Genomic DNA, 22,731 nt, shown 5'->3' on the forward strand with positions numbered 1-22,731 from the left:
ATTATTATTATTATTATTATTATTATTATTATATCCCATCACTTACTTTGCTGAGAGAACATTTTGAAAATGTCGCTTTGAGCTCATGTATTCATGGCATTAAGCATACTTTCAGGCACCAAATTACATTTTTCCTGCTTTGAGATACAGGAGGTTGATTTAGCTATTTATTTCTTTTTCTTTTTTAAAGGAGAAATACATCAGTTTACCTACCATAGGACTGCATCTATCAATCCAGAATGGCTTTGAAATCTTCATACAGTGATGGTTCTGTCACTTCCTTCAGGAGCTGTACAGAAGCTTCTGGAATTTGCCGGAGCAACTGTATTTCACCTGAAAAGATGAATGCTAAAATCAACCAATCGCTTGATAGACAAATGATAGGCAAATCATTCCGAACAGGGTTATTGGGTGGTCTGTCTTTTAAAATGAGGGTGGCCATTTTTTCCAATGCAATGCCTCTGGGCCGCATGGCACATTGGCACACTCGATCCCTGCACTCCCAAGAACATTTGCACCATCATTTTGAAACTGCACGTGATGGGGAGCAGGCTTCCTAGCTGCTTGAAGCACCTCCCCTCCTGTGGTTCCCAGTATTTGGAAGCCACGCTGCTTCCCACGGTGGAGGGAGAGCAATAGTCATAACGGCTAGGACCCATTCCCCTCCCCCCCCCATGAATTTGTCTGATCCTCTTTTAAAGCCAACCAAGTTGGAGACCATCACCGCCCCCTGGGGGAGAAAGTTTCGTTGTTTGACCATAAACTTGCCCATCTCTAAAGGAATTATATGGCTATTTAAAAATAGTTCAATGCCCTCGAGAATCTCAAATACGTATATCAGATTAGCTTTTATTGCAAGAACTATGCCAGTGACTATACAGATATGATGCCCCAATCAGAGCAGTATCAGCTTGACATTGTAAAATCCACACATCTTTAATGCACTATAATTGTATCTATAAATATTTCAAATGACTTAGAAGACATTAGGCTTCTTCAGAAAACTCGCAACTTAGTGCATTCAGCTTCACTTGTTTGACATTTTAAGGGGACGGGCATTTGGGGTGGGTGGGGGTGGGGAGAGACTTTGGCAGTCCCACTCGCCGTTGAGCCCAATGTGTTTTGATTATACACGGTTTATGCGCTATCCCTGGAACATAATGCCCACTTAAGTTGAGAGTCACCTGTACCAGCATTTTCCTACCCAACAATATCCTAATTTCTCAAAAACATCCATAGTTATTCCCTACTCCCACCCCCGCATAGAATAATGATAACATAGACTAAATGAAAGAGTCACTTCAAGAATAAACTTAACAGTTTTTAGTTGGAAAGGAAAATTAAGAGACATGAACAGCATTTGCACGTCTTGGCATGAAGCGGAGAGGTACTTACATTGTTTGAGTGGTACAAGAAGACACTTGTAAATAACTCTGTGATTTCCTAATTTCACACTGAAGGCACGATAGCAGAGCCATTGCACAGCTTTGTATGTAAGTGGCGCTGAACCACCAGCAGGAGAAAAAGGTATATCTAGGCGTAAAGCAATCAAGAAAGACTTGAGCTTGTTTAGTGAAGAGATTTTATATTATTTTCTTAATAATCAATTTTATTAAAAGTTTTCAACATAAAATACAACAAAAACCAAGCAGATTTAATATCTTTAAAAACCCCCAATAAAAAATAAGAATAAAAGACTAAAAAAGAATGAAGGGAAAAGAAAACCAAACCAACACACACAAATTATTCTGTCAGCCTTCTATTTTAATCTTCAAAACTGATACCTGCCTCTGGTGGACATTGTCAATGTCTACCTGATCATTCCCATCCGCTCAGTTCCCATCTTGTTCCTGAGCCTTCCCAGCTCTCACCAGGGGTAGATTCCACCTTTCTCAGCCTCACACCTTAAGAAAAACTACTCTAATCCATCTCTCACACAGATCCCTTCCTCTTCAACATCTCCTTGCCCGCTCTACCACCCTCAAAAAGTAACTTGAATTTGAAGAAGACTTAATTGCAGATATAATTCCCTAGATTCAATTGCTACCATCTTCAGTTAAAAGGACAGAGTAAAAGAGGTGCCAGGCAATTAAAACATGTGAGAGAGGAAAAAGCACATCCTTAGTATCTGTCATATCTGTCCTGCAGGCTCTGCCCCAACCGCTCCATAGTGAACAAAAGTCTGCAAAGGGGGAGCCAGCTATACTCCTTTATGCAGTCCCACTCCTCTTGTGCAGTTGACATGGTGCCACCCAGATACTGTGGGGATTGTCGCCCGCATTGACCCTGGCCATTGGTCATGATGGCTGGGGCTGATGGGACTTGCAGTCCAACAGTATCTGGAGGACACAGGGGCAGCAAATGAGACTCCTCCCCGCAGCCCAACCAAAACAGCAGCTAGTGAAAACAGGATGAAAGCATTCAACTGGTCCGCCTTTAACGTCACACTTCTTGTGGGATGTAACATCACTGTTGCAGTCAAGTATAAGATTTCCTGTATGCCTAGAGTGGACATGCAGGGGGATGTTGCTACAGCCAGGAGGACTTCCTGTCTCACCTGGTCTGCAGCATCCTCCCCCTGTGTGTGACCAGACAGATGGGCATGACCCTGGCAGACCCTACAAAAGGGGCAGTCACACAGCCATCTTCCCTTCTCTCTCTCGACTCTTCTTGATGCTCTTTTGCTGTCTGCTGGATCTCAGCCAGCAGCACATGGGCTCATTCCCCACGTGGGATGAACTCGCACTTTCTTCTGTAACTACAAGCTAGAGCCTGCCTTCAGGGATCCAACTGTGAACTGAAGGTAAGTAAACTTCTTCTTATTCTTAAAAGAAGACTAATGTGTCATTATTGTTTTTAAGAGGGAATTAAAGGGGAATTTACCAGCACCAATCCAATCTGGACAAGCCAGACTGGATTGCTTAACGAGATTCTAACAAATCTACCAACTAGCTTCCTGTGATGTACAGGTAATGTGCTCTGCCGCTAACTAACTAACGTGAGTGAGGAAGGATAATATTCTCCTACTATCCACAACGTTCCCAATTTTATCCTATTACATTCTGCCCCCTGTGGCTATTTAGAGAGGGTTTTTTTAAAAAAGAGAGAAGGATACAACTTTCAGCGAGATGCTTAATGTCATGTCTAGTTTGGTCCTAAGCAAGAAACATTAAGGCAGAAGAACCACTCCACTAAGTAACTGTTCCCCAAGGGCTGTGGTTTTAGTACATTTATTTCACCTACCTGCATTTTTGGCTTTTAGTAGAGAGAAGCAACATGAGGCAGTGTCAGAGATTATCGTTAGGAAGAAACCGGGATTATTTTTAACTTGTTGGTTAAAAGGAAGCAGGAGGACACAAGCATGAAACCTGGAATTAAAAAAAAAAGTGGTTTAAAACCCACTTAAATAGGCACAGAATCTCAGCTCTGTGGAGAATTAAATTCCACCAAATTCAGCAGTAAAAGGAGTCTGCGTTTTGTAAGCAGGCTCTGTAAATAATGAAACCAGGCAGCTGTTTGAGAAAAAATACAGTGGCACCTTGTTCAGCCTTATACACCATATTTGTTTCTTTTCAAGAGACCTCCCCATAGTCTGGGGGGCTGTGTACACACCATAAATTTAAAGCACGACCCCCCCCCGCAAGATTCATGGGAACTGTAGTACTTTACCCCTCACAGAGCTGCAATTCTCAGCACCCTTAACAGCACCCAAGACTCTTTGGGGGAAACCACACGCTTTAAATTTATAATGTGCAGGCAGCCTGGAACCTCTGCCACCGTCCTTGACAGCTGTTGCGCAGAAGAGCAAAATGGCGCTGAGATTAGAAAGCTAACCCGGGTGGTTTCCAGTGACACCCAAGCCGCTCCCATTTGGCCTTGACCAAAGTGTATGTTCTCTGCGATAAAAACGTGTTTACCAGGGGCAGGGGAAACCCTTGCAGGAGGAAAGATGCTTACACTTTACAAAGTCATTAAAAGTTAATCAGAACTTCAGAAAGTGAAGACAGGAAGTCTAACGCACAAGGACAAGGCTGAAAGAGAACAGGTCAAAGTCCTGGCAGAGTTCAGCTAGACATAATGTTCCAGGTTTTTATTTTTAAAAATGTTAATGAGTTACATGCTGAAGAGGCAGAGGCATCAAGGAACAAAGGCAAGGATGTTGAGCAAGTGCAGCCACACCCTTCGCTTTTGTTTCAATTTACAGTGGTACCTCGGTTTATGAACACAATTGGTTCCTGAAGTCTGTTCATAAACCGAAGCGTTCATAAACTGAAGCGAACTTTCCCATTGAAAGTAATGGAAAGTGGATTAATCCGTTCCAGATGGGTCCACAGAGTACTCAACCTGAAGCGTACTTAACCCGAAGCATGGGTGTAATTGGTTCTGGAAGTCTGTTCATAAACTGAAGCGAACTTTCCCATTGAAAGTAATGGAAAGTGAATTAATCCGTTCCAGATGGGTCCGCGGCGTTCGTAAACCGAAAATTCATAAACAGACGTGTTCGTATACCAAGGTTCCACTGTAAGTGAATTTACATCAGATGCTGATCTTCTGTATTACAGTGGTACCTTGGTTCTCAAACTTAATCCATTCCGGAAGTCCGTTCCAAAACCAAGGCGCGCTTCCCCATAGAAAGTAATGCAAAACGGATTAATCCATTCCAGACTTTTAGAAACAACCTCTAGAACAGCAATTCAACATGAATTTTACTATCTAACAAGGCCATGGATCCATAAAATGAAAGGAGTAAACAATGTGCTATACTATAAAATATATAAAACAGTACTGTAGCCGATTTTAAAAAAATTCCCCTTACGTGTACTGATGATAGTCATTGTTTGGATTGGGGGGGGGGGGTTAATGCATTTCCGCAGTCACACAATCTTTCAACCAGTAGCTGAACTGGGTTCCACACAGTCATAAAAACAAATTAACCGAAAAAGCCTCCGAAACAAAAAACGCAATTGGGGGGGGGGCACAAATTAGCTGTGCAACAGTAAAAACAGAAGCGCATGACTCAAAACGGAGCATGTTCGGCTTCCGGGAAAAAGTTCAAAAACCAGAACACCCACTTCCGGTTTTGCAGTGTTCAGGTTCCAGGTTGTTCATGAACTAAGCTGTTTGAAAACCGAGGTACCACTGTAGTTTCAATCACTGAGCACCACCATCAATAATTAGGATATACTGTGATTTTAAAGATAAGGGCTAAAGGCAAGTGGATTGTTTGGAGGAACTTACAACTGCATCAGCACTGAAATTATAACACTACATGAAAAACAGATGTTTTGCGTTTCCTAGATCTATAGAGTCATCTGATGCTGAAACATTAAAAGGTTCTGGGTGTTTTTAACATTATGGTGGTTGGTGGGGAGATATATATAAAAGCGGTTTAGAAACCCCTGTGCATGGGGACCTTTCAAATGACCAGTCACAGCACAACAAAAGGCAACAATGGAAGGTGAAACATTGCATTTTCTTAACTCACAGCGCCTTCCAGTGGCATTGCATAGTATGAAGCTTTGAAAATTATCACACGTACCTGTAGGCTTGCAGCAGAAGTATCTTGAAAATATTAATACAGACAGTCCTAAGGCTATTGATCTAAATTTAGAGAGGAGAAATAATTGGGGCGGGGGAAGAGTGAGTAAAAAAAAGTCAACGCTTATGGCTTAATTTTAAAAATATACAAAAAATTAATGTATTTCACGCAGAAATCCAAAGGAATAGGAATGAGACCGGTGTCGGAAGGCTCAGATTACATTGCACATTTGGAAATGTTCGGTCTTGAAAGGCTTCTCCCATGTGTCACAATTGTCTTACCTGTAAATCTAAAAATAAACTGTGGCATTTCAGCTGCAGGACCACTAGCAGTTTATTTCTCATGCTCACACCGGCTTTGTTGCTCGAGTTGAATGAGAGGCTTGACCTGATAGATGTACAGGCATAACTGCAATTGGGGAGCGAGGAGATGCAGGCAGGGGTGATAAAGGGAAGAAGAGGCAGAAGTTATGTAGCTTTCTGATACAACCAGGTTAGATTTCTCCTACTACAGGGATGGTCTGAAGTTGGCCTGCTTAATTTCTTTTTTTGTTCACTGCTATACAGTCTAAAGAGACACACATTTCTGTTATGCAACATGCAGAGAAACATGGATGACTTCTATTCTGTCAAGTCTTCAGAACTCTACAATCACAGGTCCTTTGACATGCAAAAAAAGTCAGCAGAATTTTAATGGCGTTACAGCATCTTATCTTTGTTTAAAATACAGTGGTGCCTCGCTAGACGAATACCCTGTGAGACGAATTTTTCGCTTAGAGCTTCTCCCCGCCGCTGCCTCTTGCCGCGCCCCATGCCGGGGAAGGCAGGCGGGAGGCGGCGGCGAGGAGAAGAGCTTCTCCCGGCCGCCGCCTCTCGCCACGCACAGCCGGCATGGGACGCAGCTTCGGAGGTCCCCAAAGCTGCGGCCCATGCCGGGGAAGGCAGGCGAGGTGGCGGCCGGGAGAAGAGCGCTTCTCCCGGCCGCCTTGCCTCACACAGCTGGCATGGGGCGCGGCTTCGGAGACCTTATCTGAAGCCCCGTCCCATGCCGGGGAAGGCAGGCGAGGCGACGGCCGGGAGAAGAGAGCTTCTCCCTGCCACCTCCTCGCACACAGCTGGCATCGGGCGGGGCTTCGGAGACCTTCTCCGAAGCCCCGTCCCATGCCACCGCCAGTCCCCCAGAGCCCATAGGAACACATTGATTAAGTTTCAATGCATTCCTTTGGGAAACCGGGACTCGCTAGACGAAAAATTCATTACACGAATTGACCCGTGGAACAAATTAAATTCGTCTAGCGAGGCACCACTGTACTGCTGCTGGCTTGGAGTAAGAACACAAAAAGTCACCTGCTTTCCACATGCACATTTGGGGAGGAAATATCTAATGCTCTTTAAAAAATAAAACCGCAAATCAGCAACCATTTCCCAACTGCTCCAACCAAAAGGGAAGTTTAACCACAAACAATGCATGCTTGCCAACTGAAGACTGAATACACCCAATATTTCCAGGCCAACCAACTGGGCTTGGTAAGTTTGTCATTCAGGGTGGTGTGATTCAGGGTAAAAAAATAATATGAGGCTGGAAACTTGTTGGAAGGTCACAAGAATGGATCCCAGTTCTTTCATTACAGCCCCACCCACCCCACTGATCTCCACAACTTGTGTCCACCGGTCTAAGTGAAGTTGGCTAATCAACTAAAATAATTTAATCAACTGTGATTGATTAGTTTACACTGATTACAGTATGTTGTGCTAACATGATAGTAAATATTATTCTCATTTACCTGGAGTAATCACAATAAACTTCAAGGGTCTGTGTATCAATTAACAATCCACACCATGGGATTACAGTGCGAGCTGGTAATTGTTTGAACGCTGAACATCCCGGGATATCTTCATCAACTGGAAAATTTACTACTGTCTTTCCAGGGTTTATAACAAAGCCATACTCTGGAATGCCCATGGCCAGAGTCCTAAATTAATGAAAATGTGTGGTTAGAACTGCTATTTGCACAGTTGCATTTTTACACTATCTCCCGCAGTCTTACTTTTGTTCTATGACAGAACATGGCTGGGGTTTTTTAATAGCAAAAATAAGCTGTAAATAATTTTAAGTGGATTATTAAGATTGCCCTCTTGCAAGCCTCATTACAATTGTTCGTTTTAAGCAGGGCTGTGTGCCAAAGTATTAGAACTTCCGGACCTATTTTCCTATGCTTTATAAATGATGCCAGTTCATAGGCATGGGGAGAAGGAAGGAGTTACTCAGGGCAAGACCCATATTCAGAAGCTGGGGAGGCAGCTGAGATATCAACAGGCACGATGAACATACTTCTTCAAGCAAGTCTTTGAAAGCCTAAAATCACACACACACAAAGCCAAGGTTCTCTGGAAATGGAGAAATGAACGCCACATTCACAGCTTTATCTGCATATACATACATGGCTATGGTTGCTAGGATCAACTCATCACTAAGAATATGAAAGAGAAACAGCAGAACAAGGGCAGATTTCTTTTTTTTTTTTTTTAACATACTTTTTATTAATTTTACAAAATACAAAAAAACAAAAAAACGGTACATACTTAAACCCCTTTTCCACCTCCTTCCTACCCACCCACATGGGTCCTCCCCTGCCACAGAAGTATCCCATGTTTGTGAACAGTCAGAAATGGTCCATTTTATGCTTGGATTTCTGTCCTCCTCCCCCTCCCCTGACCCCAAAGCCCCCCCCCTGCCACCAGGGAGCTCCAGCAAACCAGGGCAGTACGCAGGAGGACATCCATCCAACCATCTATTGTTATACCAAAAAAAGAGAAAAATAGAAATAGGAAAAAAAGGGGAAAAAGAAAGGGCGAAGAAAAAAAAGAAAAAGAAAAAAACAATACAAAACAGAAAAATTTTTCTTGCATTCATAGTTGAAGAACCATATTTTATGGGCTTCCCCTCCCCCCCTTCCCCGGTTTTCATCCCTTTTTTATCATCTGCAACAGTTTCTTACTTTATAAAAATACACCTTTGTATCTTATACAACTTATAAATCAATTGTTAACATTTTCATCTAATATTCAAATCACTGAAAATTCAAACTCCCATTTTCTCTTCCCGTGCCTAATTTTTTTTTCTCCCTCTATAAGCCTCCATATTTTCACATTTTCCAAAATCCATTCACTTTTAAAACTATAACTATTCTCAATTTAACCTTACATCCCCGATTACCGGCTCCACCCCCCCCAATCCAGCAAATTCCAAAATCAGCAGACCAGTTATAAACCTGTTAATCCATCCTTATAATCACAACATCACTTTCCCTTCACCCCACCCCCTGTTTACAGTCTCTTGCCATCCAGGTCACCATACAGGACCCCTGAATTTCTTCTCTTCTCTGCATATTTTTTCCTTCTTCCCTGTGGGCGTTCTGGAGTTCCAATAATACCAATCGTGCCCCCCTCAAAGGCAGGGCACTCCATCCAACTTTTTGTAGAGTAGAGTCATCATTTTTTTCATGGTGTGTTTCATTTTGTGTTGAATCATCACAGTCCTCATCTTCATCTTTTCCTTCCCCATCATTGTCATTCTCACATTGCTCTTTTTCAGTGTCAAAAGCTTCATCTCCTAGAAAATCATATTCCGCCATCACCTCCTGAAATTTCTGCTGTAACTCCTGTCGTCGTGTCTCCTCTTGACATAACTCTATTCTTGTTTCCCACATTAAGGTCAAAACAGACCGCTGGAACTCAGGGGAACACTTTTTTGTTGACATATTTCAGTCCTGCCAAGGTCAAAACTTATCACGTGGGGTGGAATATGATCACAGTTTATTTTCTCGACTCCATTTTAACAAGCTGGCTGCATTCTTCAAGTCTTGTTAACAATAAAGTTCGAACTCACATTTCACAAGCACTTAAGCCAAAAAAGAAATTCCACAAAGTCCAGAAATACAAAGTGAAGTAAAAACAAGGGCAGATTTCTTTCCATTCCTTTGTGCAAAGGAGGAGACTCAATTGATCAAACTTGCATGCTTTTAGACCATACCTCAAAAATGCTTTTGCTTCTGTCAAATGAGGTGTGGCAAGCAAAAAGTCATCTGTCAATCGCATCAGCACCCTGAAATGTGAATTTTAAAAACATGTTAAAATGGGCCTGCGTTGCCAAAATAAAAATTTACACTGCGTTAAGTAGGAGTGTTGCTTTTATTACCAAGATTATGATGGCATCCATTTGGGGAAATGCGTTTGTGGCGTCCCAATTTACTTAAGAGCTGTTCGGCAGTGGAACAGTCTCCCACAAGAACAGTCTCTCCTTTCAACGGAAGTTTTTAAGCAGAGGTTGGTTGGCCACCCTTCATTTATGATCTAGTTGAGATTCCTGCACTGCAAGGGGTTCGACTAGATGACCCTCGGGGTCCCTTCCAACTCTACAATTCTATGGTTCTCTGTATATGCAATAGCATCAAAGCAGTTTGCGCAGCATCACATGTATTACCAAAATGCAACTGAAAATGCTTAAATATAAATTCCAAATCATAAAATATAGAGTAAGAGCATACTTTTTCTTTTCTACATAAGGAGAAATAGGGGTACAGTTGTACCTTGGAAGTTGAAAGGAGCCCGTTCCGGAAGTCGGTTCGGCTTCCAAAACGTTTGAAAACCAAATTGCAGCTTCTGATTGGCTGCAGGAAGCTCCGGAAGCCACAGAAGCCCCGCCAGACGTTCAGGTTCCAAAAGAACGTTGGCAAACCGGAACAATCACTTCCGGGTTTGCGGCGTTCGGGAGCCAAAACGTTTGAGTTCTAGGTACGACTCTAGTTCCATCTGGCAGTTTAATTGGTGCTGCTTCATGTCTGACGTAAAATGAGTTCACGTTTCCTGTAATGAGTGAAAAACTTACACCACTGGGCAATCAAGTGTCAGGGGCTGCACTGAGGAGGAATGGTGCCCCCCCTTCTCCTTAACCTTCCTGAGAACAGGAGGACAGTATAGATTTAGAACAGTGGTTGGCAGAAGGACGTGGTTCAGAGGCTGCAGAGGGGGAAAGCTGGGAAATATTGGGAGAGGAGCAAGAGGAACCAGCACTGGGGGAAGAGACAGCTGAAAGACTCAGTGTCTTTGGAGAACATTCCTGACCCTCCCTCTCCCAGGACTAGGTGGGCATTGAGGGTAGTAGAATAGAAAGCTCAGCGGCAGAAAGCTCAGATCAGCTGGCACAGGGATGACATAGGATAAGGTAGACGGCAGGGCTCAGGCTTCACTCAGAGCAACACCATTTTCTAGAGCGACACCGCATTTCTTTGTCTCTCGCTGTGATTATTGAATAAACTAATTGGCAAGAACTCTTCTTGTTTTTATCTGCTTCTTTGCTACCACCATGGGAGGGACAGGATTCCCCAAAGCCTGACACCAAGTCACTACAGGTCACAATCTTTGTGGACTGCTGGTCCCACTTGCTTCGCCATGCCCTTTCCATCCTTGTTGGTCTTCCCTGGTAGAAGCTTGGACAACTGATGTGGAATATCTATGAAGCTTTTTTGAGCACACAGGAGTTTGGACTTTTGGGGGAACAACTATTATCTAGCAGGTAGCGGAATATTACCATACCCATCTCTCTGCACACCACGCAGCAACTTGTCCTCCATGTCTCCATAGCAGAGGTTGCATAGCAGAGTTGACAAGATGCAGCCCTGGGGGATTCCACAGCGCTGGGCATAGTACCTAGCAAATATCAGAGAACAAAAAATTCGCCTTCACAAATGCTGAAAGCTGACGGCAGGCATGAATGAGATGTTCATCGCTGCTAGAACGTGGCCAGCCTATGCATGCAATTAGTTTTTTTCTTTTAATGCAATTTTCTTAAAATTTAAAAACGATGCAATACATTTTTTTTAATACAGGGGGGACTCTTGGCTGGGGCCTCAACCTACCTCATGACTTGCCTCTTCCCTCATCAGCTGACAATTCTCAGCATCTTTCTCAGTGAGGTTACAGGGATCCAGGCAGGGGGCCTTCTCGGTAGTGGCACCCGCCCTGTGGAAAGCCCTCCCATCAGATGTCAAGGAAATAAACAACTATCTGACTTTTATAAGACATCTGAAGGCAGCCCTGTTTAGGGAAGTTTTTTTATGTTTGATGTTTTATCGTGTTTTTAATATTCTGTTGGGAGCCTCCCAGAGTGGCTGGGGGAAAATAATAAATTACTATTATTATTAAATACCAGGTCATGCTGGCTCATGAGCCCACCCAACCCTGCAAACAAGGACACCCCTGTGACACCCTCCCCACAAGCAACAGCAGGGCGGATTCCCTGCTGCACCTCCGGGCTTGTAACTGATATTGGGACTTTCTCCCTAGGCTCTGGGGAGGCTCTCCTCGCGAGCCAGGAGCACTCTCTAGAGCAGTGTTTCCCAACCTTGTGCCTCCAGCTGTTTTGGGACTACAATTCCCATCATTCCTGACCACTGGTCTTGCTAGCTAGGAATGATGGGAGTTGTAGTCCCAAAACATCTGGAGGCACAAGGTTGGGAAACACTGCTCTAGAGTGCTCCCAATATATGCGATTTTGGTTACAAGCCCAGAGATGCAGAACAAAATCTCCGCGGAAACTTGGGAGTTGCCTGTATTTCAGAAACCGAGTGGAGGCATGGGGCGGAAGATCGCATTTAAAATATGGTCCCCCTTGTTGAAACGAAACAAAAACACACTGCAATAAAACACAGAGAGAACATTTTGGATTCTCTCTCTGTTACTAGCTAGTAATTCTCAAACCCCAGGACCCTTGTGGACTCCAGGAGAGAAATGACAACCAAAATGGCATTGCCTAAATGGGTGTCCTCGTGTGTACGAGGTCCCCTGTTCCTAGAATCTTCTGTTAGGTGCCTCTCTGGCACTGGGACCAGGAAAGGCCACATCTGAAGGTCCTGCCAGTCACATAGTTCAGAACTAGATAGGCCCACAGGTCAATGGTTCATTTCATACAGAAATGAAAAAGTATCCTGCCGCAATCTGAGGCTGCTCTCAAACTGCTGCAGGTCACTCCTGTACTTCTCAGCTGTATGGATTTACAATAAAAATTTACTTTGCAGAGTCTTATGAAATGCTACATTAGCCTGCATTCAACACGACACTGAAATGAAAAGCATTCCTAGAGAAAGAAGGAGCATTCAGGCAAGACTTTGATCTTCCCTCCTTGTCAGCTTTGATCACTTACGTAAATCTACCCTTCAGACACACAGTCAGCGCTGTGTATCTTGGCGATGGCTTATTTGTCTAGCACATGCCGCCTGCGCCCTCAGATATTCAACCAAGAGCTTTAGAATTTTCCAGCGAATTCCAAAATATTCATGGCTCTTTTGTGCCCAGAGTCAATAGTTTTTTTAATCAAAAATAACTTATCGGCCAAATGGCAAATCCATCCTATGCTTCTACAAATACTTCACAGAATCCCTTGTGCCTGAGCGACATATTTGTTAGTCCAACAACAGTTGGGACAACAGTCTAATAGACTCAGCAGAGGTATCCATGAAGGAAGGGATCGGAATGGAGTCACGGTCAGCCTTGGAAAAAAATGGTTGCAGGTTAACAAAGCAAGCCGTTGTACTCATTTATTGAGAGCGACACATCCCCTGTGCTGATGAGACACTCTCTGAGGGCCACCTTGGAGCCACAGTAGTTCTTTGGACCCAACACACACACAAAGTAGACCACCTAGGCTTGGGGAAGAGATATAAGGCCTGGAACTAGTTTTGAATGGCTACCGTCAACCCTGGAACATATGAAGTAGTAAGAGGAGTGGGCCTGATCATGTGCAGAGTGCTTAAACACCAAGTCATTGGACAACTGTAATCCACCTATAGAAGTCAGGCTCTCATGAGAACAGGATATATAGACAAAGGGGAAATGATCTTCTTGAACCCAAACTGGTCTTTGAAGAGACCTATGTCCACCTGATCAATGCAAAGAAACAGCTTACATGGCTTATCATAATTATGAAAGCAGGGGGAGTCAATTAATTTTGCTGAAAAGATTCTGGCAAACACTTGATTGTTCTTGCAAAATTAATGGACACCGATTTGAATGAATGCAATTCCCCTTTGGGCACTCAGCTAAATCCATTCCATTCATTTTTAAGCTTTAAAAGAAATGGATAAAGACTACTGCTTAAGACTCCTCTGAAAGATTGGATTTGGAACAACATTCTGGATTCAGCTTCCAGAGGGACATTAATTATTTTGACTGCAGCAAATTAAGAGTAATGGAGCAAATTTATTATGGCACAAGCTTCTGAAAAAGCGGACAAAAGCTTATGTTTTAAAAATTTTAAGTCTTTAAGAAACTACAAAACTCTTCATTGCTTTTATTCTGAATTCAGAAATTACCTCAGCAAACTGGCTGCATTCAGAAGCAATGCTAGCCAAAAACTATAATTTGGTAGTCTGTGAACTCAGCTTAAAAACTCCTCCTTCCTACCTTGAGCAGGTATATGGTTTTAGGGCTGCGTCTGAAGCAGTCCTCACAGTTCCCCCCCCCCAAAAGAAAACTAAAAATCAGGAAGATAAGGTCTGCTTTTGGTTTACCATTCATGGTTTGCTGGGGAGAAAAAAATCATGAGCCGTGTGCCATCAGGAATTTTGGTACCTGAAAAGTTTATGTAACCAATGATAGTAAAAGAGACTTTACCTCTTCTCAATTTTCAGAATGCTATGGTGGATCAACTGCAAGAAGAACTCATAGAGGCTGGAACTGTTTTCCCTCAAAGAGACACCCTGAAAGAAGAAAAAGAAAAAGTAGAAGTTTGAACTTTGTATACTTTGGCTTATGATATTTGGCCTAATATTAACATGTTAACACCTATGCCTGCTCTGAGGTCAGGTGTGTTTGTAAACACCTACTGGTAAGAGCATACAAACAGAAGACCCAGTTGTAAAATGTTACACTTAACAATGAAGGATTTCCCTGAAACAAGGATGTCTGTCAGCACCATCTACTGGCGGGAAGTGGCAAAGACATGGACTCAAACTAAACTGAGAAGTCACAGAGTGGAATGGATGCAGCGAATTAACGTGGCATTTGATGATGCTATTCGAAAGGAGAAGCATGTGTGGCTCAGCATAGCTGAGCAAACTGAGGCTCCATACAATTTTCCCTCGGGCATATTTTAAACACTTGTTAGAGCTTTACAAACGCCCCTCTTTTAAAGCTGCTAACACTGCGCGTTTCAGAATTCTCCCTTGTGCACCAAGATATGGAAAGCTCAGACTGCAGGATTGTGGTAAGAGGGAATAAAATATTAAAAGTGAAATCTGCACAATGCAAGATGTGGGCAACCTCTAAATAGGAACGCAAATACTAGCGTCAACCCCAAATGAATAAATAATCTTGAAGTTAATCTCATCTACAGAAATGGTAAAATGCAGTGGCTAATAGTACAAACCTATGCATGTTTACTCAGAGGTATCGTATTTTTCGCTCCATAAGACACACCTGACCAAAAGACGCACATACTTTTTTAGAGGAGGAAAGTGGGAAAGCCCTGTGTTTTTTTGGGATCAGCTCAGTTGTGCAGCTTTTTTGCAAAGGGGCGAAACTCCATTTTTTTGAGCATCAGCTCAAAGTTGTGCAGCTTCTTTTGCAAATGGGAAAAGCCTCGTTTTGGGGTGGATCAGCTCAGTTGTGCAGCTTTTTTGCAAAGGGAGAAAGCTCCATTTTTGAGGATCAGCTCAAAGTTACTGAGCTTACCTTGCAAAGGGAAAATATCCTGTTTTTATGGGGTTCAACTCACAGTTCTGCAGTTAGGAAAGGGAGCCATTTCTACAGTTTCCAGACAGATAATCTAATCAGCCAGTCACATGTCGCTGCAGCCTCCCTCTGCAGAACATTCAACAATGGAGGCCTGGGCAAGGGGGTGGGGCCTGGAAGGGAGCTAACCTCCCTATCTCCCTCCCCAATCTCTTGCAATCAGCTGCTGAGCGGGTTCCTTTCAACTCCCTCGTTAGCCTTTAGATTCTTCCTTAAAAAAAAAAAAGCACGATCTGCTTTTCGCCCCTGGGCAATTCAGCTCCAGGGACCATGCATTCGCTCCGTAAGATGCACAGACATTTCCTCTTACCTTTTAGGAGGAAAAAAGTCTTATGGGGCGAAAAATATGGTATATCCTACTGGGTGCAGTGGGTTTAGGATTGCAGACTAACTGAAGGAGTTATGACTCAGGCAGTCTACTGCTCAAATCTTGCCTCTGCCATGAATTTACTTTTTTAAAAATATTTTATTAATTTTTTGCATAGTAAAAAGAACATGATACATACATAAGCAAGCATAACATATTTTCCACCTACTTCTGTCCACCCTCCAAGAGCCCTCTCCTCCCACAAGAGGATCCCCCGAAAAACGGGCAGTCGACAGTGGTTCATTTTATGATTGAATTTCTCCCCACTCCTCCCTCCCACCCCCAGAACCCCCCCTGCCACCAAGAGGCTCCAGGTTTGCAGGAGAGACGCAAGTGGGTATCCATCCAACCATCTATCCAATCTTAGTACGCACTCAAAAAAGAAGAGCCAAAAAAGAAAAAAGAAAAAAGAAAAAAAGAAAGAATAGAAAAAAAAGAAATTATTATTAGCTAATCATTTTTCATAAACATTGTTTTTATGTGGGCTTCCCCGATCTCCCCTCTATCTGATTTTCATTTTTCAATCATATTTAACAGTTTTCTTATCATATTCCTCATTCTATTTTTAATCTTTCCAATCTTATATTAATCTACTATCCATATTCTTTAATAATTCTCTTTTATTCCCATTTCTCACCCCCCTCCTCCCCCGTCCGCCAGAACCCCTCCTGCCACGAGGAATCCCAGAGGACGGAAAGAGGAAGGGAAGTGGATCTTTTTCCAGTTGGATCCCTCCCCCCTCCCCGTCCCCCCCACCCCAGAGGCCCCCCCTGCCACCAGGGGCCCCCAGCCTGGGGACGACAGACAAGAGAGGGGAAAGCACCCAACCATCCCAAATCGTCTTGCCAAAACCATTTTTCTAATACTACCAATTACTATTACATCCTAATTCTACCAAACATACAATCTTGTTCCCTCCCTTACCACAATTTTCTTCCAAGGACCTCCTTATATTTTGAATCTTTTTTTTTTTACCTTCCCAATCTTTAATTTATCAATTATTCTCAATTTTCCCTCCCCCTCCCCTGATCACGGCTATTCCCTTCCATTCCAACAAGTTCCAAAATCAGCAATCCAGTTTTCAATCCCTTTTTATCCATCCTAATAAACAATATATATTCCATCCTCCTTCAACCCTCCCCTTTCTTGACATGTTTTACAACCCAAATGTCTCTGTCCTCCCCCCAGTATTCCCATCTTGCTTGCACATTGTTTTTCTTGTGGGTTTCCTGCCCCTCAAACAGCTCTTGTTCCACCCCCTCCAAAGGGGGGGTGTTCCAGATCTGAATTTGGTCTTTCTCCTCTTTCTCCTCTTGTATCTCCAAATCATCCTCTTCTTCTTTGATTAAATTATGGTTCGATTCATATGTCCTATCATCTTCTTTCACTGTTAATTCACTTATGTCCTGTTTCTGTACATCCTGATTTATTTTTTCCATTTGCTGTTGAATCTTATCCATTCTGATTTTTATTTCCCACAAGAGTCCCATGACTTTTCTCCTGCCATGAATTTACTGGCTGTCATGGACTCAGCAGTTATTAAAAGAAACTATGGTTTATTGAACAACTGTGGTTTATTGTAAGGTGAACAAGCCTAAGTGATGTGGGGCAAGGGATTGCATGCTTCCCTCGCCCCACATGTTTGCCTCTGGTAAAGCTACATTTTAGCATGTCACCTAAATTTTAAACTGGGGTCTACCCAAACCGTAGTTAAGATTTACTACGGTATGACAAGTTCAGATGGCATGGCAAGCGACAGTTAGTCAAAAAAATGAAGAAGTGTGTGCGTGTAAGGGAGAGACAACCAATCCCAAAGTTTGCCTACAGCTTGGGACATCAAAACACACCAATGGGGCAGCTTTAGGAAATCCTCTTTCAGCCTTAGCCTCCCTAGTTCAAGGGAATGGGACAGAGAAGCTTACCTGCTCAACTATGACTGCCTTCCGCAGTGAGGTGCTCTCTTGAAGATGACACAGAAACTGTTTCATATCAGGCTTAAACTCACTGGAAACAGATACCTGCAAACAACATTCAGATTGAGATATTTTAGATTTGAGTTGACCTCCAGCATAGTAAAAATGTCAGGGTTAACAATTACGAGGAGCTGGATTGAGAGAAGAGAATGTGGAAGGGGGCCAGGCAGAAGCCCGCTCTACTTCCTGGCATTCCCCCCCCCCCGCCCAGCTTCTCCCAAGGGTTTGGGCAAGGGCTGCCCCTGAGTTCTCCCAGGAGCTGCTGGCTTGTGCTCCCCAGCCCATACTTCCTCCCTTCTTTTCTGTGGTAATCAATAAATAAATTAAAAACCCTGCAAAAGCTAGGGCACAGCCTCTCTGCCACCAACGATACCACCTGACGCCAGGCTACTTCAAAATCAAGGGAGTGGTCAGCCCAGGAGCAGAGTCAAACACAGGCACTGCCAACCTAGCTAAGAACAGATGAATTCACCTCTGGAACAGGGATATGGCTCAACTGTTTTGAATAGGGCTCTATAAACCTGCTTGCTAGTGATGGAGGGCCCTCCCTTCCACGAGTGAGTCCAGCAGAATAATCTCCTCTCAGGTCTTGCATGCCCAACATAAGGATCCTTTTCCAGGTCTGACTTTTGCAGGAGCACGATGCTGAGGTTTCTACATCCTGCAAAAGCTCAGCATGAGGCAAGGGCCCCTGCCTTCCTCTACAGAGAACTTGGGGGAGGAAAAGTCCTGCTGCTGAACTTCCGCACGAGGCATCAGTGAGGTTCCATTGGAACCGCTTGCAAAACCCTGGAGGGAGGGAGGGGAAGCGCCCCCAAGTGGCAGCAACAATTTTTAGTTAGCCAGTAGGACAAGCCAAAATGTGTGGATGGCTGGATGGTCTTTCCATGGAATACTTATGCAGACGTTAGAGAGTTCCCAACGGTTGTTATACTTATCAAAATTTGGGGGGGGGGAGGGAGGGAGAGAGAGAGAGAGAAAAGATCCACCCTACATGTCTCCTGTAGCATATTCTCTTAAGTCCATTTCTGGTCCTCATGATCACTGCATAGCGGCGTATGTTGTAACTGGTCTCTCTCTCCAAAGCAAGGACTTGTGAAATTACTTCTATCAGTTTATTATGGGGAATGGTATCGTAAGCCCCTGTGACATCAGCCTGAAAGGGGGGGGGGAGAGAGAGGAAAGAAATCCCATTATTTTAAACTTTCAACCGTGCATCAGATGTTGCACAAAGCAAAGAATTTGCAATGGGAGGGCATTCGCTAACAGATGTATTCTGCAAAGGACAATGACAACATCAGCAATAATGCGTGGTGCTTTACAAACAGGAGAGGCCACTGCCCCGAGGGGCTTACAGACTAAACTTCAGTGCAGGGAAAGGGAACAGAGGGAGGAAGAAAAGATGGGGATGAGGGTAACAGAGGAGAAACCTATATTCTGCTCAGTAACACATGCTTAGCTTCAACAGGGGATGTGGACTGTAGATTTCAGGAGGGTTTCAATGGAAATTTCAATAAACTAGCGGTGAGCAGCTGAGAGGACAGAGGAAACCCAAGCCCTGGAACTGGAGTGGGGGATGGATAACTGTAAAACTTCCAAATCCTCGGTTGGAATCTGCACAGAACAGAGAAATTTGGCTCCTTGCTGCTGGAGTTTCTCTCTAAACTTTACTTCGTACATGTTGCAGATGGAGGACTCGCAGGTGAGAGAAAGCATGCATGTGTGCTTGAGACACAATGCAAGTGTGTCTGTGTACGAGAGATAATGTGAGTGTGTTTTTAAGAGTGGATGAGACTATATATGCCAATCAATGACAGCCTTTTTGGGCTGGCACATTTCAGCACACCAAAAACCTTCTGTAATGCCCAACGTGACTGGTCTCTGCTGACTCAAGTTAACAACCCCTGAATCGACCTCAGTTCTGCTCAGGGCGAAACTTGGAAGCCTAGTGTGAATTCTATCTCAACCCAAGTATGAAACCAACTCCAGTTTAAAACTGTCCTTTCTTGAGATATTACAGAGCCCTATCCTTCCCTAAAGGTTTGATTACTGTACCTGGAGTGAAGAGAAAGAAGCAAACAGCTCGACACCAGCAGCATTACAAAACTGAGCAGGGAAAACTGAGCAGTTGCTCAGTTTTGTAATGCTGCTGGTGTCGAGCTGTTTGCTTCTTTCTCTTCACTCCAGGTACAGTAATCAAACAGACCCAAACTTATGAAATATTCCTGATTCCCAGTGCATGTTTATTCAGACCTATGTGCCATTGGGTTTAACAGAGCTTGGTCACAGTACTGCAGCCTTAAACAGAGAGAAATCCTCAGTTCCGTCCACTTTTAAGAAATGGAAAACACCCAGACCTAATGGAGAGACTAAGCGTTACCTTCACAAAGTAGAATCTCGGCATTTCAGAGTTTGACTCTAAAACCTTCAAAACAAACTTCTTCCATATTGCGTAAGTATCATCTCTTCCAAACACAGAAGAGCCAAGCAAGGTGGGGTTCTTGGTGCTTTCGTAACTAAGGACACTAAATAAGTTTTTAAGTTGTTTGTTGAAGTACTGAACCTAGGAGAAAAATTAAAGAGAGAAATTTGGGGGCGTTAGTTTTTCACATAGGACAAAAGCATTCTCATGTCCAAGCTGACTGGTCCCTTGGAAGAGAAGGCAACTAGCAGAGGAAGAAAATGAAGAGTTCTTGGAAAGGACGCATGCTGCATTTAAGGAGGATGTAGGAATAGGATTTAGCCCTGTTTAGGTGGCGCTGTGGTTAAACCACTGAGCCTAGGGCTTGCTGATCAGAAGGTCGGCGGTTCGAATCCCTGCGACAGGGTGAGCTCCCATTGCTTGGTCCCAGCTTCTGCCAACCTAGCAGTTCGAAAGCACGTCAAAATGCAGGTAGATAAATAGGAACCGCTATAGCGGGAAGGTAAACGGCGTTTCCATGTGCTGCTCTGGTTTGCCAGAAGCGGCTTTGTCATGCTGGCCACATGACCTGGAAGCTATACGCCGGCTCCCTCGGCCAATAATGCGAGATGAGCGCGCAACCCCAGAGTCGGTCACGACTGGACCTAATGGTCAGGGGTCCCTTTACCTTTTAGGGAAGTTATTAATGACTGGTGTTTTAATGTATTTTTAATCTCTTGTTGGAAGCTGCCCAAATATTATTATTATTTGGGGATGGGATTCAGAAGAGGGCTACAAAGATGATAAAGACAACACTTGCTCATCAGATTGAATGAACTTCACACTACGCAACTGTAAAATAAGAACCTTTTGGTCTCTGCTCTTTCTACAGAATGCTTCAGCTCCTACAACGTCATTCAGGTTGACCACGGGGCGCAGCCCATTTGCTTTGGGGATGAACCGGAGTTTCGATGCCAGGGGGACACACTTTTTCCGCTGCAGAATTTCAATCTCCTCCTTTGATAAGGCACGAAGCTGCACTTTGGCCAGATGACTTCTAAAGTGGAAATGAACATTATTATTTTTACAACAGACTACAAAGCAGATCACACAACTCCCCTCGAGTTTTGCTTCTGTACAATTGGGCCTCCATTGCTCTCCTACAATGAATAATGGCACCCACTTGAGAGGTGCTGGAACTGAGTTCTGTTGAGTTCTGGCTGGGGCGGGGGGGGGGGGGGGAGCCCTGTATGAAATACTCTGTTGAGAACAGAGCCTGCCATCTGAGTATTCTTTGAAGTGGGTCTTTTAGAACAGATTCTTTCAACCAACTAGAAATTGGGAAGATGTGTGCCACGTAGTCTAACGTTAATACAGTGGGCCCTCCAGATACGAACTTAATTCATTCCGGGGGTCCGTGCACAACCCGAAAAGTCCGCAACAAGAGGCGCCGCTTCTGCGTGTGCGTGCAGTTAAACCTGGAATCATACACTGCCGGGTTTGCCGCGTTTGCAAATCCGAAGGTTACGTTACCCAAAGGTAACATAACCCGAGGTACCACTGTATAGAGGAGAGGGAGGCGAGACTACTCGGGATATCTGGATTGCCACTTTGTCTTCATGAACTATGCTAGACGCCGTGGCGGACATCACCTGTGGAAATAGCAGCCGTAAAAAGGAGGAATATGGGAAAATAACTGGGCAACATATAAAGTATTGTTAGAGGGGGTAAATGGAAAATTAAAATTAAAAGAATACGAGGAGATAAAATTATATTTAAATGTTTGGCTACAATATTTTCAAATTAAGCAAAGATTTCCAAAAGATATAAAAATTGGTTTTGAAAAAGAGGCTTCCAAATTTGATAAAATATTATTAGAAGGGAAAAGTAAATATATATAAAAAAACCTTCATGATTTGTTATTGGAATGGGAAACAAAAGATGAACAGACAAAAGAAGTAATGATCAGATGGGCGCAGGATTTGGGGAAGACAATAATGTTAGAAAGATGGGAGAAATTACGGAATAGAGATATAAATTTTACACCTAATTATGATTTGAAAGAAAATATATATAAAATGCAATACAGGTGGTATTTAACCCTGGCGAAAATATACAAAGGATTGAGTAACATATGCTGGAGGTGTCAAAAAGAAATTGGAACTTTTATGCATATATGGTGGCAATGCAAAGAAATTTAAAAATTCTGGGAAGAAATCTATAAGGAAATGAAAAAAAATACTCAAATACTCCTTTAGAAAAGATCCTGAAATATTTTTATGAGGAATGTTGAATGAAAAAATTAAAGAAAAAGATACCGGTAGATCTATCATGATGTATGCAACTGTAACCACCAGACCTCTTATCGCGAAGAACTGGAAAAGTAATTCAGTACCAAGAAAGGAAGACTGTCAAATCAAATTGATAACATATCAAAATTTGGCCAAAAAAACCCGGAATATCTGAGCAAAAAATAGATAAGGATTGGAAAATGTTTAAAGAATATTTAGCAAATCATGTGGAAAAAGCTGATCTCCTAGCAGACAGGTGAAGGGCTAAAAAAAAGAAAAGAAAAGAAAATTTATAGATATACGTATACATAAGACCTAAGATATAAAAACCGTAATTCAGAAAAAGGCTGGAAGTTCAACACAGGATGGTGG

At 43.2% G+C, this 22,731-nt stretch overlaps 1 protein-coding gene across 2 annotated transcripts in view; it reads right to left on the reverse strand.

Annotated features, from left to right (window-relative positions):
* The window catches only part of TERT (telomerase reverse transcriptase), a 31,302-nt gene that overhangs the window by 1,217 nt on the left and 7,354 nt on the right, over positions 1 to 22,731 (reverse strand). Inside the window, exons 4-16 of one of the 2 annotated variants that reach the window (XM_060278062.1) lie at positions 20,936 to 21,125; positions 20,048 to 20,230; positions 18,662 to 18,823; positions 17,617 to 17,712; positions 14,209 to 14,294; positions 11,134 to 11,247; positions 9,572 to 9,643; positions 7,323 to 7,511; positions 5,821 to 5,947; positions 5,540 to 5,601; positions 3,244 to 3,368; positions 1,396 to 1,533; positions 214 to 333 (exon numbers count right to left, since the gene is read on the reverse strand). In XM_060278062.1, coding sequence (XP_060134045.1) covers positions 230 to 333; positions 1,396 to 1,533; positions 3,244 to 3,368; positions 5,540 to 5,601; positions 5,821 to 5,947; positions 7,323 to 7,511; positions 9,572 to 9,643; positions 11,134 to 11,247; positions 14,209 to 14,294; positions 17,617 to 17,712; positions 18,662 to 18,823; positions 20,048 to 20,230; positions 20,936 to 21,125 — 1,648 coding nt within the window. In that variant the 3' untranslated portion in view covers positions 214 to 229. Of the gene's footprint in view, positions 1 to 213; positions 334 to 1,064; positions 1,534 to 3,243; positions 3,369 to 5,539; positions 5,602 to 5,820; positions 5,948 to 7,322; positions 7,512 to 9,571; positions 9,644 to 11,133; positions 11,248 to 14,208; positions 14,295 to 17,616; positions 17,713 to 18,661; positions 18,824 to 20,047; positions 20,231 to 20,935; positions 21,126 to 22,731 lie in introns of those variants that run through there. The other variant, XM_060278061.1, reaches the window with a different exon arrangement.

This window comes from Zootoca vivipara, chromosome 8 (genome assembly GCF_963506605.1).
Source record: "Zootoca vivipara chromosome 8, rZooViv1.1, whole genome shotgun sequence".
Classification (NCBI taxonomy): Eukaryota; Metazoa; Chordata; class Lepidosauria; order Squamata; family Lacertidae; genus Zootoca; species Zootoca vivipara.